The sequence below is a fragment of the Euprymna scolopes genome, chromosome 38 (genome assembly GCF_053919585.1).
Source record: "Euprymna scolopes isolate OS-2025 chromosome 38, ASM5391958v1, whole genome shotgun sequence".
NCBI lineage: Eukaryota > Metazoa > Mollusca > Cephalopoda > Sepiida > Sepiolidae > Euprymna > Euprymna scolopes.
In genome coordinates, this window is record NC_136519.1 from 9,232,192 (window position 1) to 9,254,117 (window position 21,926).

A 21,926-nucleotide genomic window follows, 5' to 3' on the forward strand; every position below is an offset into this window, starting at 1 on the left:
TACAGACATCATAGAAAACCTGTGATCCATTTTACAATTGTAATAACTTCCTGAAAATTGTTTAAAGCCAGGATTGACAGTTTGCATTTTCAGCTAAACTATGAAAAAAGAATGGAGTGGAAAATAGATTAAAATATAAACCATAAGCATCAAATCATAAGGAATGTGTTTGCACATGTTTTTAAAAAAACAAATTCTAATTCCATCATGACTTTTATTTTGTATTAGGTTATATCCAGCGACGTTTAATCAAAGCTATGGAGAGCGTGATGGTCAAGTATGATGGGACAGTCCGAAATCAAGTTGAACAGCTGGTTCAATTGCGTTATGGGGAAGACGGACTTGATGCTTGCTGTGTAGAATTTCAACAAATGCCAACATTGAAGCCCTCGAACAAAGCGTTTGAGAAAAAATTCAAATTTGATGCTTCAAATGAACGGTAATTTTATTTATTTTTTTTTTTTTTTAATTATTTCTGAATTTTTTAGATAATTAGGATTATTGAAACTCATTTTGAATGTTATTTGTACAACGTTTTGGCCAATGTAACCGCCAACTTTCTTCAAACATAACTTGTGAAACTTAATGTATGCAGAATTTTGAATGGAACCCTTTATTTAATCCGTGGGGTTAGCATACTCTTGTTCCATCAGCCATGACAGGGTAAAAGTCCTAAGTAATTTTCAATTGTATTCTGAGTATCCACCACATTGAGAATTGACCCTTCAAACTCCATAAGGATCCATGGCATAGTACTAGATAAAATTCAATTGTAAATGACCTGGTTCCATCTTCAGTGCAGTTGATACTAAGAATAATTAATTGCAAATTACATAGATTTCTACCTTGTCCTGGCTGATGAAACGAGAGCATGCTACCCCCGTGGATTAAATAAAAGCTTCCATTGAAAGTTCCATGCGGATTTCTTAGTTTGACAAGATACCTCTGAAGAAGGTTGGAAATTACTAGAACCCGATTGGATTTCTCGGGGACACATTCAAATCTTTACTTGTGTGTCCCATAGACTACCTACATTAAAAACTTGACCATTGTCACTAAGAATTTGTGTAATTCTCATTCGGCTTGTTCTTTTGTTGAGGTGTTAGGGTTACTAATCCTGACTCAGATTTACTAATACAATAAACTCTTCCATAAGTTGACAAGTTTTATTTTTTTCCAACTTTTCAAATTTTAGCTATATGAAAAAATGCCTGACGGAAGATGTCATCAAAGATTTGTTGGGTGAAGCTCATGTTATCGGAGAACTTGAAAAAGAATGGGACCAGTTGATAGCAGACAGAAATGTTTTGAGGACGATTTTTGACAAGGGAGACAACAAGGTAATTTATTAAAAAAAAAAAAATTTGTTTTTTAAATGATCCATTTGTTTTTTTTGTTTTTTTTGTTTTTTTTTTTGGTTGCTACTCAAATAATCTTAAATTTGTTTGAATTCATTTAAAACAAAAGTATTATGGATGTCAGCCATATACTTGTAACCGTATTAGACTACAGCAGCATAAAAGGCACAATCTTTTTAGGTTTGGACCCTTTTTTAAATTTTATTTGTAACTACCACTTGAGACATTTTATATGTACATTAGTACAAACATTATTATATATCAGCTGCAGAATAGCTGGAAATGTCTTATCAATCGTTAAATCATTCTTTCTGATAGGTTTATAAGAATAGTTGTTGATGGGCCAAAATCAGAAGCTCACATTAATACTCGTGTCCTTCAAGGTTGCATCCTATGTCTAATTCTCTTCTGGATCTTCATCAACGATCTCCCAAATCATATTCTTAGATCATTCATAGACATTTATGCTGATGACACTACCATCTCTGGCAACACTTTAAAGGCTGGAAATGATCAAGATCTCTCTGATTCCTCTCTGATCTTGAGCATGTGGTGCAATGGAGAAAAAGGTGACTGGTTAATTTTAATGCATCGAAAACCAAGCTTCTCTCTTTCCATCATCAACGCTCTGACTCGCATCTGGAGAGTACTCAATGTTTAGACGAGCTTCTTGGTCTGACCCTCACTCCTGATCTGAAATAGAGCACATACATCAAAATCGTTTCCAAGGTTACCGGAAAAATGATTAGATCATTCTACCACTCCAGTAGTTATCTTAAAGCCGATGCAATTCTCTCCCTGTATAAGAGCCGAGTATGTCCTAGGATGGAGTACTGTTGCCACATCTGGGCAGGAGCTGCTAGAAGCACCTTATCCTTCCCTGACAGTTCAAAACCGATTTTGTAATCTATTAGGCAATGCCCTTTGTTCTTCTCTGCGACCTCTTTCCCACAGAAGAGACGTTGTGAACCTGTCTCTGCTCCATCGTTATTTTCATGGCAAGTGTTTGACTGAGCTCCAATCTATGGTTCCCCTTTTGCCAATCTTTCACAAAAAACATTTGTCTAGCAAAAACCACTATCAGTGAATTCCCCGACTCTTTATCAGTGCCTAAACCTAAACGTGGATTCTATCAACAAAGCATAGAACTGCCTATCTGTGGAACTCTGTTTCGCTGGTCTGCTTTCCAGCTGACTACAATACTGTCATCTTTAGGTCCAACGTAAACAAGTTACCAAATTTCCACCACAAACGATTACTACACTACTGTTCCAAGGACTACACACATTAACCCTTATCCTTGAGTGGCATCTAGGGCTTGATATGTGGTAACCCCTTTGTAAAAATAAGAAAACATTTTTTTTAAATGAAATTTCTATGAAAAGTTTATTTCCAAGAACTTCTCATCTGTAGAATGTTATGGTGTTACTTCCCTACTTGCTGCAACATGGTCATTTTCAAATAAAATGTGAAATACTTCTGAACTGTCCTCATAAGTAATCAAATTTTCTTCATTCCATTCACTATTTTCAATCCTCTCATAATATTCTAGTAATCTATCCATTTTAATAACCCTCATTTTTGAATGGTTAGATATTATTGAAGCATTGTTGAGATTTCTACTTAACATTTTTCTACTGCCTGAATGACGGTTTGTTTTCATGAACATTTTTATACTTTCATCAATTGATTTTTTTTTTTTTTTGTTTTTTACCAGGTTGTACTCCCATGTAACCTTCAAAGAATGATCTGGAATGCCCAGAAAATCTTCAGAATCGACAAACGAAAACCATCAGATTTGCATCCTTTAAAAGTTGTAGAAGGTAAAATTTACCATTTTGATCTCTTTACTACCTGACATTGCCCTCGTATCAAATCTGCCTATCAAATATCTTCCCCTTCTCTAATCTTTTTATACAATGCATTTAGTTTTATTCTTATTGCTATATCATATAAGGCCAAATAAATTATTCTACAACTCAATTAGATTGAAAAGTACCTTTTGATTATTTGTTAATATTAATGATTACATGAATCCATTTCTGGTGAAGTAGCCTGGAATGAAAACAAAAAATAAAGAAATAATAAACAATAGAGAAAGAATTATGTTATATATTGGTCTGTGTGTTGATATATCTAGTTAAAAATGAAAAAACTACAAAACGAACACCAAAGTTGGTATATTCTTTATCCGCGTTTCCCCAGATGAATAATATCTAAAATTTAAGAAAAATTATTCATTCTTTGGGGGTCAACTGGGCCAGGTTTTGTCAGAGGAGGGAGGGCGTTTTTCAGCTATTTCCAATGTATCTATTATTTAAGAGAGGTAAATGGCTTATATTATTATTTATTTATTTTTTTTTTTTTCAATAAGTTAAGACATTAGAGGAAAGGGCTGAGGTGAAAGAGATGAGGAGACAAATATGGAAAAAGTGCGGGGCGGGGGGGTTGAAAGATAAGTTTTAATATAAATATTTTACACATACTTTTTAATCTCTTGTTTTTTCATGGCTCCAAACAATGCTGAGTAGTCCTGTTAGTACATTTATGAATAAAATAAAATTTTATTTGCATGTAAATTTTATCAAAATAAATGAGATATCACAAGTTTAAATTGAATAGAATGTTACTCTTTTTTTCCTATTTTTGCATAGTAAACTCTATGCTGGTTTGTGATACCTATGTACATGTTTGCATGTATGTAGGTAATCGTATTGGAATCCTACATGCTTTATTTTGTTTGTATCCTTTGAAAAAGTAACATCTGGTTAACTGCCTTTTTCTCTACAGGTGTCCGTGCTTTGTGTAAAAAGCTGACTATTGTGGCTGGTGAAGATCGCCTCAGTATCATCGCTAATGAAAATGCCACTTTACTGATGAAATGCTTAATCCGATCAACACTGTGTGCGAAACGTGTTGCAGAAGAATACAGATTATCATCCGAAGCTTTTGAATGGCTCCTCGGAGAAATTGAGACCAGATTCCAGCAGGCTCAGGTAAGATAAAAATGATTGTATTTTTTTTTGTGTGCGTCTACGTCTGTGTTCATGCAGTTCTAGTAGAAACCTTGATTTGTTGTACCTGCTTAAAATTTTCGTACAAGTTAACAGTTCAACCTAAATAAAAACAAAACAAAAAATCTTTCTATTGAATGTCGTATTCCAAAAATCATGTAATTTTATCAAATAGTTGTTTTAAGATAATCATTTTTAAATGATTTTAAAGGATCAATGTGAAATTGTAAGTTTGAATTATTGTGGAGTTATCTGCCTTTGTATTTTCAAGATGGTGACATGAGACAGTCCCTTTTATTTGATTTTCTTAGTTAAAAATAAAACTACTTTAGATGACTTTTGAAATATGACATCTTTGTTCCATTACAAATACCTACATCATAAAGATTGTTTTTTTTAATTAAGTGTAATTCTAAAACACCTTTGTTTTTAATTAGGTTAAAGTTTGGACAAGATCCAAAATTTTTGTTGCTCTGTCATGCTTAAGTTTGAAAATGTTGTCACCAGATTAATGTGTGTATGTTTTGATGATTTTTTTTTTTTTCTACGTAACTGTTCAAAATAGTTTCAACAATTCAATTTAATGATCAAAATGCTATCCTAATAAAATTTTAAAGTTCAATTTAAACAAATTTTTTTTAATAGGTAAAATTGTTTAATAATAAATTTAAGTTTTTATCTTTTTAAATTTCGAAATATATAAATCCTAAAAAAAAAAACGCAAAGTATTTATTGGATTTAAATTTCAGCATTACATAAGATGTCTGCTTGATTTTATTGCAAAAAGCAATTAAAAATTTTTGTTTAATGACCTATATTTTTCCACCATTGTTTATTGGAATGCATAATTTGACCCAGAAATGTGAGATGGTATCGGTCGAAGGATTTGAAACAAAGACAATGGGAAATATTAAACATTCCAGGGAAAAAGAATGTTTATATAAATTGTCACAAACAGAAAGCAGAGCAGTCGATCAGAAAGAGAACAAACTAACACATTTCTTTACTGCCAACATCCACACCAACCACACACGCCTTCACTGATGTCAAAACACCAGTCACAACTTTAAATCCCAAACTGTTTGTCGGTGTAAGAAAAAAAGATATAGATCAGCTGTGTTGTTTTACTTACTGTCAGTGTATATATATCATATATCATAGACCAGTGACAAAAGTAGATGTTAACGGTTATATAGATTGAACAAACGCATTTGGAATAACCGACTGCAGCGAATACATAACACAATAAACTAGATTCATATGAATCTGCATGGTATCAGTTTTTGATTTAATTCTATTGTTTTGTTCCCAGATTCTTCCCAAGAGCCTTAGAAAATGATCTTCAGTCAGTAGTGGAATAGGGGATGAAAATGAATAGTAACATTTAATGCTACTAAGACTAAGCTTCTTTCCTTTAACAATTGCAAGAAACCTTCTCAACCACTGATTGCCATGACTAATAACATACTACCTAAGAGCTCATTGTTCAAACTTCTTGGGTGAACATTCACAGGAAACATGAATTAGAATAAATACATTGAGAACATTGCCTAGGCTGCTGCAAAGAAGGTGGGTTCCCTTGATTGTTCTAGAAAATTACATCTGATAGTATACTGTATCTCTATAAAGCCACAAATTTATGGAGTATTGTTGCCACATCTAGGCTGGTGCATCTACTACTAGTCTCTTCCTCTTAAACAGGATCCAAAAAAGAGTCCCAAATCAAATAGGTTTTGCGCTGTCGGACAAGCTCTAACCTCTGTCCCATTGCCATAATGTTGTATCCCGGCATTTGGTTTTGAAGTACTTTAATGGATTGTGCTGTGATGAACTTGTAGCACATATGCTCCCTCAATGTAAATACCTCCCCTAGACTAACCTGACAACAAAATCCCACTGTAGTGGTTCCTGTATCTCCGAAAGCTTTTTATGGGGTAATAGTTTCTGCTACCTGCTTGCCTGACTGTACTGACATGCAGAAGTTTAAATGTAATGTAAACCAACATCTTGTTAATCTTTCCTAGGCATTGTCCCATATAGTAGACCCTTACGCCTCAGTAGCGATATGCTATGTTAGGTGTGAACCTGAGTAAAAAAAATAGTTTCTTCTGTTGAATTGCTGAACTTGAAATTCCTTTTCTGTTTCCTGCTTCCCTAACATGCAGAAATAAATAAGAGTAAAAAAAAAAAAAAAGAATTTGGTATTTACAGGATGGATCATGTGAAGGTTGCCAATATCTATAATGAAAAGGATATAGAACGGACAAGATGTTTGAACTTAGCATGTGTAGGTAGTCCATCCACATCGTTATCTAATTCAGCATCACCTCGTAACAATAAATGTATTTTTCATAAATTTTAATCATTTCTCTTTCTTGTTTGTTTAGGCTCACCCAGGTGAGATGTGTGGTGCCCTGGCTGCCCAGTCGTTGGGCGAACCTGCTACTCAGATGACACTCAACACTTTCCATTATGCTGGTGTATCAGCTAAAAATGTAACCCTGGGTGTACCCAGGTTGAAGGAAATTATCAACATTTCAAAGAAACCAAAAACACCTTCGCTCACTGTCTATCTGACAGGACAGTCGGCAAGGGACGCAGAGAAAGCCAAGGTATGATTTGACTTTTCCATTTTTTGTTTTGGCAGTTTTAAAAATCCGTTCTTGTTTTCTCCTTATTTTTTGTTTTCATTCTCGATTAATAGTAAATAAAAAAATTCAATGCTCATTTATTCATGCTATTTAAAGATGAAAAACTCACATATATACAAGATCTTGCCTGATGATGTATTATATAAAGGCCAGTTGTCTGTGTTCGGTAAAAAATAAAAACAATTATAAAAAAACACCCACAAAATTGGTATATTCTTTATTAGTATTGTTCTGGAGGAATAACGTCTAAAAAAAAAAAAAAAAAAAAAAAAAAAATTCATATTTTGAAGACCAACTAAGCTTTTGTTAAGGGTGGGTTTGTTTCTATGCCATTTTATGTTCTGATTTAGAAAAAAAAAATGTCAACTCGGTTCTCAAGAAATTTATTAGATAAAGTGCAGTTTATGTGTTTGCCCAAAGAGGAATGTGTTGAATGGGAGAAGAAAAAAAGATGGACTGCTATGGAGAAGTAGAAAGATAGAAGTTAAAAAAAAAAAAAATTGCACTTTTGCCCTGGACAACACCAGGTAATCCTGCTAGTTAATATAGAGAAAATAAATGAAAACTTTTTATTGTTTTTTTGATTGTTTATTTTCATGCTTGTTCCTAATTACTTGCCTCTCCACAAGGGCAGCGTAAGACACAAGGACGGTTTTTAATGTGGGGAAAATCTAGTTCCCAAAAAGGGGCACTCTGGATAGGAATAAAAATTGTCTCAATCATGAAGAATTTCTCCTTCACTGATCAAGTACTGAAAGGTAAAGTTTAGCATCAGAACAGATACTACACTGTGATCTTGTGTATATAGTTTATTTACAAATTAAGTTATGACACAAAAAATGAAAAATAACATACAAGAAACTAAATCATGAAGCCCATGAGAAATTTGGGGGAGCGGAGGGGTCTTCCTAAAAGGTCTATAGAACTTTAAAGAATACTTTTGGCTGGCACCATTTACCATAATACCGCATTGATACTGTGGACTTAAACCTACTTAATTTCCCAAGTATTTTTATAAAAATTGTGTGTATTTTTTATTTTATTTATTTATTTTTTTATTTATTTATTTTTTTTTTAAGACAAAAGCAGAAAAGTTAATTGAAAGAAGTCTTTGAATTTGATATTGTAAAATGTATCAAATTCAAGGACCTCTTCCAATTTTTCTTTTTTCTGTTTTTGTCTTTAAAAAAAAAAAAAAAAGGCCAAGAACTGAATTAAAAATGTATTTTCTTGTAGCAACAACTACTATTCTAAATGAAAAGCATTTGATAAATCCCGAAATTTTCAAGTATATTTGTGTTGAAAACCTTCCTTTTTTAAACATGTTTCATTATAAAGGGTTAACATATTTCTGCTTCTTGTATGTACACCCGTGCCTATTAAAATTTGTTAGTTAATTGCTGTGTTATTAACTTACACCCTCCCCCTCTCTGTTCACTCCTATCATACACATCTTGTTTTAAGTAGGTAAATCATTTTATGGAGGTAGTTATCCAGGTGTGACAGTTATAATTTATAGCAATTTTGCTTGTTTTAGTTTGGAAAATGCCAGAAAAGGATGTTTTTCTTATTGATGTTTAACAACCTTTCAATCATTATAAGGTCACCTCAGGTCAAACTTTTTTGTGTAGCTGTTTTCACAGTGTGAGATTGTGAGTGTTTAGGGTTTTTTTTTTTTTTTTTATGATTTCCTCTTTTATGTTAAGATATTATTTGAGCAATACTTCTGATGAATTTTCAAATTGTTTAATTACAATGTGCTTGTTTCTTGTCAGATTTTATTTTGTTAATACTGCTGATTTTTAAGTTTTATAAATATTACTTGTACATAAGTTAAAATTGCAACGAAAATATATTGCCATTATAATACCCGGATTAACTCATAAAACATTACATATTTATGTATGTATGTATAGTTATTTTATTTTTATACTTACAAACACTGCTGTTTCATCCTTTCGCAGTCATCAGTGTAGGAAATAATTACTGCTGGTCGGGAGAATTGAACCCAGTCATAAAGTCACTTTTGACACCTAGGCTAGTAGATTACCTCTAGGCCACCAGCAATTTACACGAGAATAAAGACAAATTTAACACCTATAAATACCAAAAGCAGGCATAACATAGTAAGCAAGTAGAGAGCATTCTATGACCGCTAGTTGCATATCAATAGTTGACTGCCTGTTCTTAATTTCCCAAACAGGGCTCAACATTAGTTACATAAAGGGGCTTATAACTAGAGAGGGGAAAGAGATAATTCTTACCCAATTTCGTCTTGGTCTTTCTACTTTATTATTTTGATAAAATATAAAAAGAAAACAAAATTAGTGAGTAATTAAAAAAAAAAAAAAAAATACATATATCTATAAAATGGAGTAACACTTGGGATTTAAACTCCTTGTTACTCCCTCCTCCAAAAACAAGCAAATAAAGATAATTTTAATTTTGTTCTATTTGTTGCAGGTGACATTGATATCTACTGCAGTATTAACATAAAATATTAGATCCACACGGATTTCTAGGGATTTGAAGCACCTACCATATGACAGGTCTTTTTTCTTTTTTTACATAGGCATAACCATTATCAAGGCCCAGAGACTACTCGAGGATAAGGGTTAAGGGTGTGCAGTAGTCAATTGGACAATATAGTAATCATTAGTAATGGAAATTCAGTAAATTTGTTAACAAGTGGAACGGAACTTGTTTACGTTGGGCTTGAAGGTAACCATATTGTAGTCAGCTGGAAAGCAAGAAAACGTAAGACAATTCCACAGGCGTGCAGTTCTAAGAAAGAAGCTTTGTTCATGGAATCTATGTTTAGGTTTAGGCACAGATAAAGAGTGGGGGGAATTATTAAATATATTATGGAACACTGTCACACATGACTTGTAAGCAGCATTCACATGGGGTGGGGTTGGCGCCAATAGTGTTAACCGCATTGCACATTAAGGCTATCTACGCATGTCAATTGGCAACAAAGTCAGCGGCATGAAGTAGCCATTTGTGATTCCAGAGTCTGACGCCAAAAACACCTGATAAAAGTTCCATGTCTGCTTTGACTGTTGCGAGTCACGTCTTGACTTGACCACCTCAGCACTTCTTCCAAACAGTCAGTACATTGGATGCCACCTCACATACATTAGATCATTGTAAAGAAGTTTTTATTAATCAAATAAGATTTACTATTGGAAAAAATATATGTATAAAGAGAGAGAAAATCCCCTGTCTTACCTTCTCAACACTGGCAAATTTCCATTTCTTGCATTGTGATAGCCTTCGAATACTTTGTATGAAATAGTTTGTTTTTAAGAAGTGAGGAAAAAACAATTAACTTTTGATTTGTTATGATGTGAACAATTTATATCTTCCCTTTTTTAAATTTTTTTTTATTTCTTCCCTTAGGATGTTTTACATCGTTTGGAGCACACTACTTTGCGTAAAGTGACAGCCAATACTGCCATCCATTATGATCCTGACCCCCAGAATACAACACTTGCCGAAGATCAAGACTGGGTGAATGTGTACTATGAGATGCCAGATTTTGACGTCTCTCGTATCTCACCCTGGCTGCTTCGAATCGAACTTGACAGAAAAAGAATGACTGATAAAAAATTGACCATGGAACAGATTTCTGAAAAAATTACTGCAGGTACATGTTCATAATCATCAGTGCCAAGTAAATGTTGGTTTTTAGCTGCAAACTTTACAACACGATAATGAGCTAACAAAGCTGACTAGTATTTATTTTTATATATATATATATATATATATTTATTTATTTATATATATAGTTGATAATGTGGAAATATACCAGGTTTATATATGAAATAAAGAGTAATCTGAAATCGAGAAATAAAAAAGGGTAATATTTCAAAAATATTGTAATATTCTAGCGACATACATACAGTTCTAGTGGTCAAGGGAAATTTGAAAACAAAATTTAAGTATTCAGCTTTCCTTCTTACAACCTAGTGTTTCCACATTTTTATTAGCCTTTTATAAATTACTAGCAGGCTGCCTGGCATTGCCCATTCGTAAAATACGCATAAATATATTTTAATGCAGAATTTTTATTTATTATAAACAGAAATACTGTAGATATTAAACGTAATGTTAAATTCTTCTTAAAAAAAAAATGAAGTAAGAAAAGCAAAAACAAAAAATCGGAAAGAAACTGAGATATGTGCATGTGAATATTATTTTCTAAACCGTTCACTTCTTGTAAGTAAAAAAAAAAAAAACTTAAGATGATATCAAGACAGTGAATCTAGCACGATAATCATTAGGCCAGCTTGACGTGATCTTTAAGAAATGTTTTCTAATGAAATTATACATGACGTAAGGAAGCTGTCATATTTCATGACCGCACATATGCAGCCGTGAAACTATTGAAAACAGATAAAAATCTGATCACTCACACATACTAATTTTTCAATTTTTGACCTCTTAGCAGACGTTTTTTTTTTTTTTTTTTTTTTTTTTTTTTTTCAGATGAAAACTGATTAAAAAGTTTTCCGGATATCTGAATGTCCTATGTACAAAATTTCATGTTTGTAGATCCAAAATTCATTGAGTATATAGGTTGAGAAATGTCCTGACATATTCTCACTTTTATATATATATGGATTTGTTATATAACAGTTTATAATACAATCAAGCAACTTAAGATAAAGAAATAGAAACACTTGAAAAGGGGTGTAATACCTCTGAAATAATGTGATATTCTAGTTTCATATATGCGGCTCAAGTGATTGACAAATCTAGAAACAAGGAAGATTTGACTATGTATTTAAAAAAAACACCTTGTCATTCATTTTTCCTTTCTATATTTCCACATTTTTATTAACCTTTTATAAATTGTTTGTAATAGTTAATACATTCAAGTAAAAATCACCAAATGCCTTGTTTTTGCTTTTGTTACGCTTTAAAACTATGTATAACCTAATGAATTTGCTAAAGTCAAACCTAAATTAATGTTCATATTATTTGGATACTTTGGACTAGAGTTCTCATATTGAGTGTCATTTTTAACATTTTGGTCCAAATAATATGAATAACCAATCCTCATCTCAAAGATTCAGAAACGTAAATTAATGTTCAATTTAGGATGAAAACAGATTTATGTTGTATGAAACAAAACGATTAATAAGCAATACTTTTTGTTTTATTTAAGGATTTGGTGAAGATTTGAATTGTATTTTCAATGACGACAATGCAGAGAAATTGGTTCTACGAATTCGAATCATGAGTTCGGAAGAGGGAAAAATGCAAGATGTAAGTGTTAAAAAAATTTTTTTTTATATAAATATATACAACACTTGTTTAGCCATAACAGTAAATAATATAATCGATTGATGTTTGAAATTCTTTCTGATACATCTTGGTGACTTTGTCTCCTCTCCACGTGTGAACTGTGTTATTATTGGATGTACTTGCTGCCAAGGACTGAATTTACGACCTGAATTTTTTAGATGAGGACTGATTGTTGGTATTACTTGTTTTGATCGGACTATTGATCTCATCGTGTGCAAGATTTTGGTTGCTGTAGCCTCCGACCTTCATCAGGCATTTCAGAAAAGAAGTTCCTATTTACAATGCCTCCCCACGGGACAGAGTTAGACACCAGGGTCGTTTTTTAACGTGGAGAAAAGGAACAAAAATAAAAAAAAAAATTTCAGAAAAGAAGTTACTGGCTCCGTAGATGGTTTCATATTCCTGGACATGTTTTTTATATATATATATATATATATATACACCATATGTGAGAGAAAATTTGGTTGACAAGGGGAGGTAACTTTAATAACGTTGGACTGGATTGCTTCCCTTTCACCGTTACCAAGATGCTTGACGAAGGTCGGAGGCTACACGTTGCACAAATAACACTCAAAATGACAACAATAGTCCAATCAAAACAAGTATGAATTATTCTCATCTTGGATGTTATTTTCACATTTCAGCTAATTTAACCCCCAGTCTTGTTCAAGTGTATCTTGCTGAACTAAGAAATCCATATTGAATTTCAAACTGAATATCCTAGTTAATACACAGTGGTAGATTATTCTCGTTTCATCAACTATGATCAAGTAGAAGTTTTAAATAATAATTTTAGTCTTAGTTATTTTATCACTTGTAGCGAGAATTGAACCTTCAACCTCCAGAAGACTGCCACTTACAAATGATTTTACTCGGCACCCTTATTTGTTGCGCCACTGATTTTTTTTTTCCAGTCATGGCTGATAGAGCAAAAGCAATTTACTCTATAGATTAAATAAAATGTCCAGTTTGAAATTTCCCGTTTTTAAAAAAATATTGCACCTAAAGGTCAGACATTAAATGAAATGTGAAAATAACTTTTTTTTTTTTTCTCGGCTGTATCTGCTAGGAGGAAACTTTACTTTTATTTTGGGGTGCTTCTTCATTATGAGAGTGCAAATCGTAATATTGAATGTCAAATAAAGCCAATGATATCTACTTAATTATGTCGAAATAATATATCCAAAAATTATGAAAAACAATAAAGTACAAAATTATTAATATAGTTTTCGAAAAAAATCAACGAAAATGAAAGTTTTTGTGGTAAGGGAAGTAATTATTTTCTGAAAAGTTTGAACATCTTAAGCCAATTCCAAATCATGAGTTACTTTTTTTTTTTACATCACGTCTTCCAAACAATTATGGTGATGCATTTTTTTGATAAAGCTTGATCATTCTTTTCATTTAATAATGCAATAATATTCATCTCTGAATTTTGTTTAAAGAACAAACAAGCACTTATTTTTGTTTCCCTGAAGAAGAAACAAATTAAACTGAATGTCTCATTATCGGAGAGGAGGGGTGTGTCCTTTGTAAGGGTTTCTTTTTATAAATTTTTTTTTTCTAGAATTTTTATTTTTCTATGAAATCCCCCCCCCCCTTCTGAAATTTTCTTTTTTTAAAAATTCTTTTTGTAACTTTAATTTCTAAAGATTCGAAATTAAAAGGTTAGTTTTATAAAATAATTTTATTTTTAGTTAGGATTCTTGTGAAATTTAGGACTTTTATTGATATATTTTCAAATTATTAAATTAATTGAATGAAATTGTTTGAAATTAAAACTTGAAGTTACATTTATTCGGCAATTCACGCAATGTTATGTTTGACAATCATAAAGCTAATGTCTTGCAAATATTTGTATTTTAAGGAGGAAGAAATTGCTGACAAGATGGAGGACGATGTCTTGCTCAGATGCATTGAAGCAAATATTCTTACAGACATGACACTGCAGGGAATTGAGGCAATTTCCAAAGTAAGAATCAGCCATTCTTTTCACACTTTTTTACATCTCAATTTTGCTGCAAATCTAAAATTAACCAAAGTAAAAAGTATTATCCGTAAGCTCTTTGTCAAGAAAGCCCACCAAGAATTTCTAGACTTGTGTCAAATTCTGAAAACTTATAGATACATAATTTTTGCCTTAAAGTTTTTAAAAAAAAATTTCTTTTTTTATTCTAGGTGTACATGCATTTACCAACAACTGATGACAAGAAAAGGATTCACATCACAGACGATGGTGAATTCAAAGCTGTGGCCGAATGGATTCTTGAGACTGACGGCACAGCTCTCATGAAAGTTATCAGTGAGAAGAACGTTGATAAAGTCAGGTCAACATCCAATGATATTGTCGAAATTTTCTCGGTTAGTTCTTTTTTTCACACATTAAAAACGAATATAGATTTATATATAGAGTATTTGAATAACGTGTTTTTAATTGGTCATTACCAATCAGGTTTCAGGCTTTTATGGACATCGGACGGCAAAAAAAAACATTTTAAGCATAAATCCTATGATTGTTTTGTTTATTTATAGTATTACGTAATTATACGACAGATATTTACTGGTCACTTGGTTTTGCCAGTTTTGTTGGAGTTTGACTAGTATCAGAAAATTCTTTTTGTTTGTTTTACAATTTTTTTTCTTTTTAAACTCTTTAATCCAATTTTAACTAAGTACAACCATTTCCTTTCCAAATAAGTGACATTAAAGTCTCATATATGAACTACAAACTTCAATAAACAATTTTATCACAAAGAAATGGCAAGAAAACTGGAACAATTGCCAAAACAACAAACTCTTCCAAATTACCCCTATACTTAAAAAAAAAAAAAAATAAAAACCTTCTAGATACCAGAAAATCGCGTAAAGAAGTATTCTTATCACGTATCTGGATAGGACACACACATACATAACTCACTCCCATATACTAAAAAGTGAAGAACCTCCCAAATGTATACCATGTCACAAACCTTATACAGTGAAACACTTTTTACTTGACTGCTATGATCTCACACAACACTACTACAAGGCTATAAACTTAAAAAAAACTCTTTGATAAAGAAAATCCTAAAAACATTCTAAATTTCTTAAAAAAAAAAAAGCAAATCTTTACCATAAAATATAAATACTATCAAATAACAAACTATACCAAAACATTGCTTGAATATACCCAGCGAAAATCGATTCTAAAAGTCTCAAAAATGTAAATCTTGTATACAGCATTAAATGACCCAAAGAAGGTTGATATGCTGGTTAAGCAAACAAATCTCGCAAACTTTATAAAGTTAGAGACGGTGCACGCCTATTACTGTAGTTCCAACTAAACTTTGTCTTGACAGTCGAGGTGATCAGTTACTTAGAAATGGTTGAATTATTTCTTTTAGTTTTTACAAGATTTTTTTTTCTTTTTTTGTCAATTTTAGGTTAAAAAAAAAAAAAAACTCTAAACAGATCAATTGTTTATTGAACATATTATAAAAGAAAAAAAAACAATTTTTTTTTTCCTTTTAAACTGTCATTTAGATAAAATATTTTCATCTTTAATATCCTATGTGAATATATATTTTTTTTAAACATAAAAATATTGTAGGATTTCTCTTGTGAAAAAAAAATTCAGATCTAAGCAACTTTTTAGAAATAGAGAATATTGCATTAATGTTAAATAATAAATAATAAATTCCCAACTCAAAAACTTTGAGATCTTCAGTCTAATCTTCTACCAACTCGTCTGTTTAGAATTTCTTATAAATAAAGCTTAAAACGTTACCTTAAAATAATTATAGATTTGGCGTGACATCGTATATTTATGATTTATGTCCTGTTTCAAAATATCAATTCAAACTTAATCGAAAAAATTGAATGAATAGGTATATATTATTAAATGTTTGAAATTATTTGAATAATCCAAAACATACGTATTTTACATAATATTCTTTCACAAGTTATATAATCCTACAAGGGATTTTTTTTCTTGCACTTGTGAATCATCGCTTATCAAGGCCCGAAAGCCAGACGAGGGTAAGGGTTAAGCTTAGCAAAAATATGTGACTGGAGGCGAGCATATTTTTGCTAGTTTAAAAAAAATTTTTTACATTTTTGTCAAAGAATTATGACAGATATGCTAACAATCCAGTTCTGTCACTTTAATAATAAAACTAAATTGGTGATTGTTTGAAATAAAATCGAAAATTGAATTCCAACTAAAAGCAATCCTATCTTAACTGGTATGTCACAATAAGTAACATCTTACATTACATAAAATCTTTACTTTCATGTTCCAGTGATCTGCCATTATTATTTTGAAATGTAACTTGTACAAAGGATAGTTTAGTATTTGTTTATTATTTAAGTAAAACTTGCAATTTACTTTGAAATTTTCATTTATAACAATTTTTTTTACTTTATCATTTTTTCGTAATTTTTGGATATCTTACTAATTTCGACATGACAATTGTTTTTAGTTGAAATTCAACTTTTTGATTTTTGTTATGAATAAGCACCTAGCTAGATAGTATACACTTGTTAAATTTTTTAATAGTTACTTAAACATCTGCGTTTCTTGTACTAGTATTATGGTGCTTCTTTGGGATAATAGCAAAAGTTGAATTTCAACTAAAAGCAATTTCATCTATTTAATTGCAATGTTGAAATTAGTAACATGTTACTGTATTAATTACATAATAAATATACTTTCATAATCCAACAATCCACCATTATTTTTTTTTTAAATGAAACTTAGACAAGGGAAGTAACTCTGTTTGGAATGTTTAAGTAAAATTTACAATTATCTTAAAGCAATTTTTATTCATAATTAAGTTTTTACTAGATCATTTTTTTGTAATTTTAGGATATGTTACTAATTTCGACACCACGATCAAGTAAATAATATTGATTGTTGTTGAAATTTAATTTTTCAATTTCCGTTATTCCGAACAAACACCTATTAATATTCTCAATGAAGATATTTGATTTAATATTTTTTTTGTTCAACTTTCCAACAATATATATTTTATCAGTGTTATGAATTTGTTTCTTAGACAAATGGAATAACGTTGTCTCTTTCTCTCTTTCCATGCAGTCCCTTGGAATTGAAGCTGTACGAAAATCAATCGAAAAAGAAATGAATCACGTCATCTCTTTTGATGGTTCTTATGTCAACTATCGACATTTGGCGTTGTTGTGCGATGTGATGACTGCCAAAGGCCATTTAATGGCCATCACACGTCACGGTGTGAACAGACAAGAAACGGGAGCCCTTGCTCGATGCTCCTTTGAAGAAACGGTAACTTTCTGCGCCATTTTTAACGCTTATTCTCTTGCACGTGTGTATATAATGTTGATTAATAAGTGGGGGGGGGTGATTAAGCAACAAAATCCACTCGTTTGAGTAATTAATTTGTTTGTAATGACCAAAAAATATTTGTCAGAGTTGTAAAAAAAAAAAAAAAAGAGCATTAGATATATAAAGGATATGTGTGAGTTTGGAATAATAATATAAGTCAGTTGACCAGAAAATAGGATTGATGAGGAGGAGAGGTGAGTGAAGGGGGTGTGATGCATCAGCATTTGGTGCTTGTCCAGAATTCTCCCATGAAAAAACAAAAATCTGATGTACATACCTGTGATGGAAAAAAATATTCTACACCACAAATCACGTAACTTGATCAAATAGTTTTATTTTTAAATAAGATAAAATAAAATTTGGCTAAACTACGAGTGCTGATCTTGCAACACCATCTTGAAAGCAGGCTGAAGGAAGAACGGAGATAATTCCAAATCAAGATTTTTAAAAAGCCAATCTTTTTAAAAAAATTTTAAAATTTTTAAAAAGCTCAATCATGAGGAGCAGAGGCACATATTTGCTTAAGAATCTATTTTTTTTTTTTTTTTATACAAATAAAACTTCGATAAAATTAGATTTTTTTTGTTTTTAATATTTTCTTTCTGTGAAGGGTACATACATCATACAAATTTTTTTTCTATATTTGTTTTTATAGAAGGGAATTCTGAACAAGGACCCAACTTTTAAACAAAATGTAAAACTGTCATATGCAGAAATTGAACTGGAGAAAAATAAAAATTTGTAACTATTTCAGAATTTGAAGTTTTTTGATTTATAAAAGTACTAAAATTTGCAAAAGTTAACAAAAAAGGTGAGGGGTGGGGGCAAAATGTATAAAAAATAATTGTTACCAAACAATAGAAAATTTAATATTAACCAATTTTGTCAAACAATTTTTCTTTTTAAGATCGTTATTTCAAAAATAAAATTACCCTAATCCTATTGGACTTCCCCAAACTTAGTGGTACTATAAGCTTATTCAAATATAAGCAAAGGTTTTTCTATCAAAACAATTTAATTATAAATCTTGTATGAAAATATAGAAATTGATTGGCTTTGCTTTATTATGTAAATAAAGAAGAAATGAAAATTGATTTTTTTTTTTTTTTCAATTCTCAGGTGGATATTTTAATGGAAGCTGCATCCCATGCAGAAATTGATCCGATGAAGGGAGTTTCCGAAAACATTATGGTCGGACAATTGGCTCGAATTGGAACAGGCAGTTTTGATTTGCTTTTGGATGCAGAAAAATGTAAATATGGAATGGAAATTCCTTCCAATGTTGGACCAGGAATACTTGGAACAGGTTAGCTAGCTTGCTTTTTATTTTATTTATTTATTTTTTTTTTTGTTCTTTTTCCATTTTGTTTTTACTTTTTTTCTTTCTATTCCTTTTTTTCTCTTCCATTTTTCTTTGGTTTTCCATTTTTCTTTTCCTCTTTTCCTCCTCTTTTCCTCTTTTTTCTTTTCCTCTTTTTTCTGTTTTATGCTTTTTTCCTTTTTCTATTTTTCTAATAATATTCTCGTAGAATTTTTTCCTTTTCTGTCATGCTTTTATGTGAGAGATTTGCTACTAAGAGAGGAGATTGAACAAGATAAAATAAAATTACACATTGCTAGTTCAAATTAACTGAACCTATGTATTTTCTTAAAAAAATTTAATCCTGCTAACTCGTGTACAATAAACTGGTTTCACACAATTCTTTTTCTCTACAAAAAAAAACATATAGCAACAAAAATGAATTTTAATGATAATCGTTTGCATATTCAAATAATTTTAAAAAAATGTTCATAATACAAGAAAACCCATCTGGCATTGCCCAGTAATGACTTACAACCTCCATGTATGTCTTCTCCAGTTGTAAAAGTAATTAGATATTTTATCCTGTTCTCCCGGCATTGGCAACACTAATTAAATGTTATAAAAATACTGAAAAAATTCTTTGTCATTTATTTTTTTATAATTTGAGATAAAAAAAATGAATAAAATAAATTTTGACTATTTTAATGCACTCGGTGAGTTTATATTTACAACTAGGAAATGTGATTAATTTGCAGACTAAGGGAGATCACTCTATCAGAAATCTTTAAAAGTCGTTAACCTCCTCATATTTGCATTATTCGGACTATTATTCTCATTTTGGTGCAACACTTATAGATGTTGTTGATTAGCAATCGGTTCTAAGTCTTCTCGAGGCTAAAGGTTCAATCCTTACTTTAGGCAATAATGACTTAGAATACACAATCATGTCTGACAAAAAGAGAACAATATAGGGTTCAGTTTGTAAAGATAAACTTGAAGTTCGGGTATTATATCGATCGAAACGTTATGAAAATAACCAAGATGAGAATAATTAGTTTGAATAATCCAATCCTCATTTAAAAAATTTCAGAAATTTTGATCTTAAAAGAACTGGCACTAAGTGAGTCTCTCAATGTCTATATATGGTTTTAGAATATCTAAAAAATTGTGATTTTACTGCAGTTTTGTTTGCTTAACACAAAACAATCCATGTTGATATAATTTGCTCTTAAAAAAAATAATTTTTTTTTTTTTTTTAATCAGGAATTGGATCTGGGATGTTCTATGGATCAGGCGGCAGTCCAATGAGTCAGGGTTCTTCAGAAATGACCCCTTGGGTCAGTGGAGCCACTCCTAGTTATCCTGGTTCTTGGTCCCCTACTATCGGCAGTGGGATGACTCCAGGAGCTGCAGGGTTCTCTCCTTCTGCTAACAGTGAGAGTGGTTTCAGCCCCGGCTACAGTCCTAGTTGGCCGTCACCAAGCGGTTCACCATCGTCACCAAGCATCCCTTACATTCCAAGCCCCAGCGGAGCTATGTCCCCAAGCTATTCTCCAACCTCACCAGCTTATGTACCAGCTTCTCCAGCAATGACCCTCAACAGTCCTGGCTATCCCCCATCAAGCCCTTCTTATTCACCCACAAGTCCTGGCTATTCTCCTTCTTCCCCCAATTATAGCCCAACATCTCCTTCTTATTCTCCAACCAGCCCTTCTTACAGCCCAACATCACCTTCCTATTCACCTACAAGCCCTTCATATTCTCCAACAAGCCCCTCGTACAGCCCAACTTCTCCGTCTTATTCACCAACAAGCCCTTCATACAGCCCAACTTCTCCTTCGTACTCGCCTACAAGCCCCTCTTATAGTCCAACCTCTCCTTCATATTCCCCTACCAGCCCCTCTTACAGCCCAACTTCACCCTCTTATTCTCCAACTAGCCCTAGTTACAGCCCTGCTAGTCCTAGCTACTCGCCATCATCATCCAACTACAGCGCCACCAGTCCCAGCTACAGTCCCACTAGTCCAAGCTACAGCCCGACCAGTCCAAGCTACAGTCCTACAAGCCCAAGCTATTCACCGACCAGTCCGAGCTACAGCCCCAGTTCTCCCAGTTACAGCCCTACAAGTCCAAGCTATTCTCCGAGCAGTCCAAGTTATTCTCCAAGCAGTCCCAAATATTCACCCACAAGCCCATCATACTCTCCTACAAGTCCCTCGTACTCCCCAACATCACCCCAATATTCACCCTCTTCTCCAAAATATTCTCCCGCAAGCCCTGCTTATTCACCAAGCAGTCCAAAATTCACTCCAACTTCGCCCACATACTCTCCAACCTCACCTAAATACAGTCCGACATCTCCTGAATATAGCCCTACATCACCTCAGTACTCTCCCACTAGTCCTACCTACAGCCCCACCAGTCCAACATACAGCCCAACAAGTCCCACCAGCCCAAGATATTCTCCGACTAGCCCGACATACAGCCCCACCAGTCCTAAGTATTCGCCTACAAGCCCGAACTATTCTCCTACAAGCCCTAAATACTCTCCAACAAGCCCAACATATTCACCAAGTTCTCCTAAGCCATCTCCGGCCAGCCCTATGTACAGCCCAACTAGTGATGACAAAGACATGTAATAAAATGGATTTTCGATTGAATGCACTTTGTTCTTTCTTTGAAACAAAAGAAAACAACAATTTTTAAAGACTTTGAACAAAATTTTTATATTAAAATATTGGACCAAATTGCTAACATCAATCCTTGTATATAAATTATTATTTTTTTTGATAACCATAAACATGAATAATTTTGGGTTTTTCTTTTACTAAAACTAACATCCTAAAAATTGATGGAATTGACCAAATTTGTTTTTTATATCAATGTCTAATTTAAAAAAAAAAAAAAAAAAAAAAAAATTTTTTTTTTTTCTAAATCTGATTTTGA

General features: G+C 32.2%; 1 protein-coding gene across 1 annotated transcript in view; it reads left to right on the forward strand.

Annotated features, from left to right (window-relative positions):
• LOC145263068 (DNA-directed RNA polymerase II subunit RPB1-like) overlaps positions 1–21,640 on the forward strand; it is a 47,373-nt gene extending 25,733 nt beyond the window's left edge. The window contains exons 14-25 of the mRNA XM_080119926.1: positions 229–439; positions 1,196–1,340; positions 3,076–3,181; positions 4,149–4,354; positions 6,760–6,984; positions 10,426–10,672; positions 12,197–12,297; positions 14,204–14,308; positions 14,515–14,697; positions 17,414–17,617; positions 18,797–18,983; positions 20,244–21,640. Coding sequence (XP_079976052.1) covers positions 229–439; positions 1,196–1,340; positions 3,076–3,181; positions 4,149–4,354; positions 6,760–6,984; positions 10,426–10,672; positions 12,197–12,297; positions 14,204–14,308; positions 14,515–14,697; positions 17,414–17,617; positions 18,797–18,983; positions 20,244–21,619 — 3,296 coding nt within the window. The 3' untranslated portion in view covers positions 21,620–21,640. The remainder of the gene's footprint in view (positions 1–228; positions 440–1,195; positions 1,341–3,075; positions 3,182–4,148; positions 4,355–6,759; positions 6,985–10,425; positions 10,673–12,196; positions 12,298–14,203; positions 14,309–14,514; positions 14,698–17,413; positions 17,618–18,796; positions 18,984–20,243) is intronic.
• Positions 21,641–21,926: the final 286 nt, after the last annotated feature.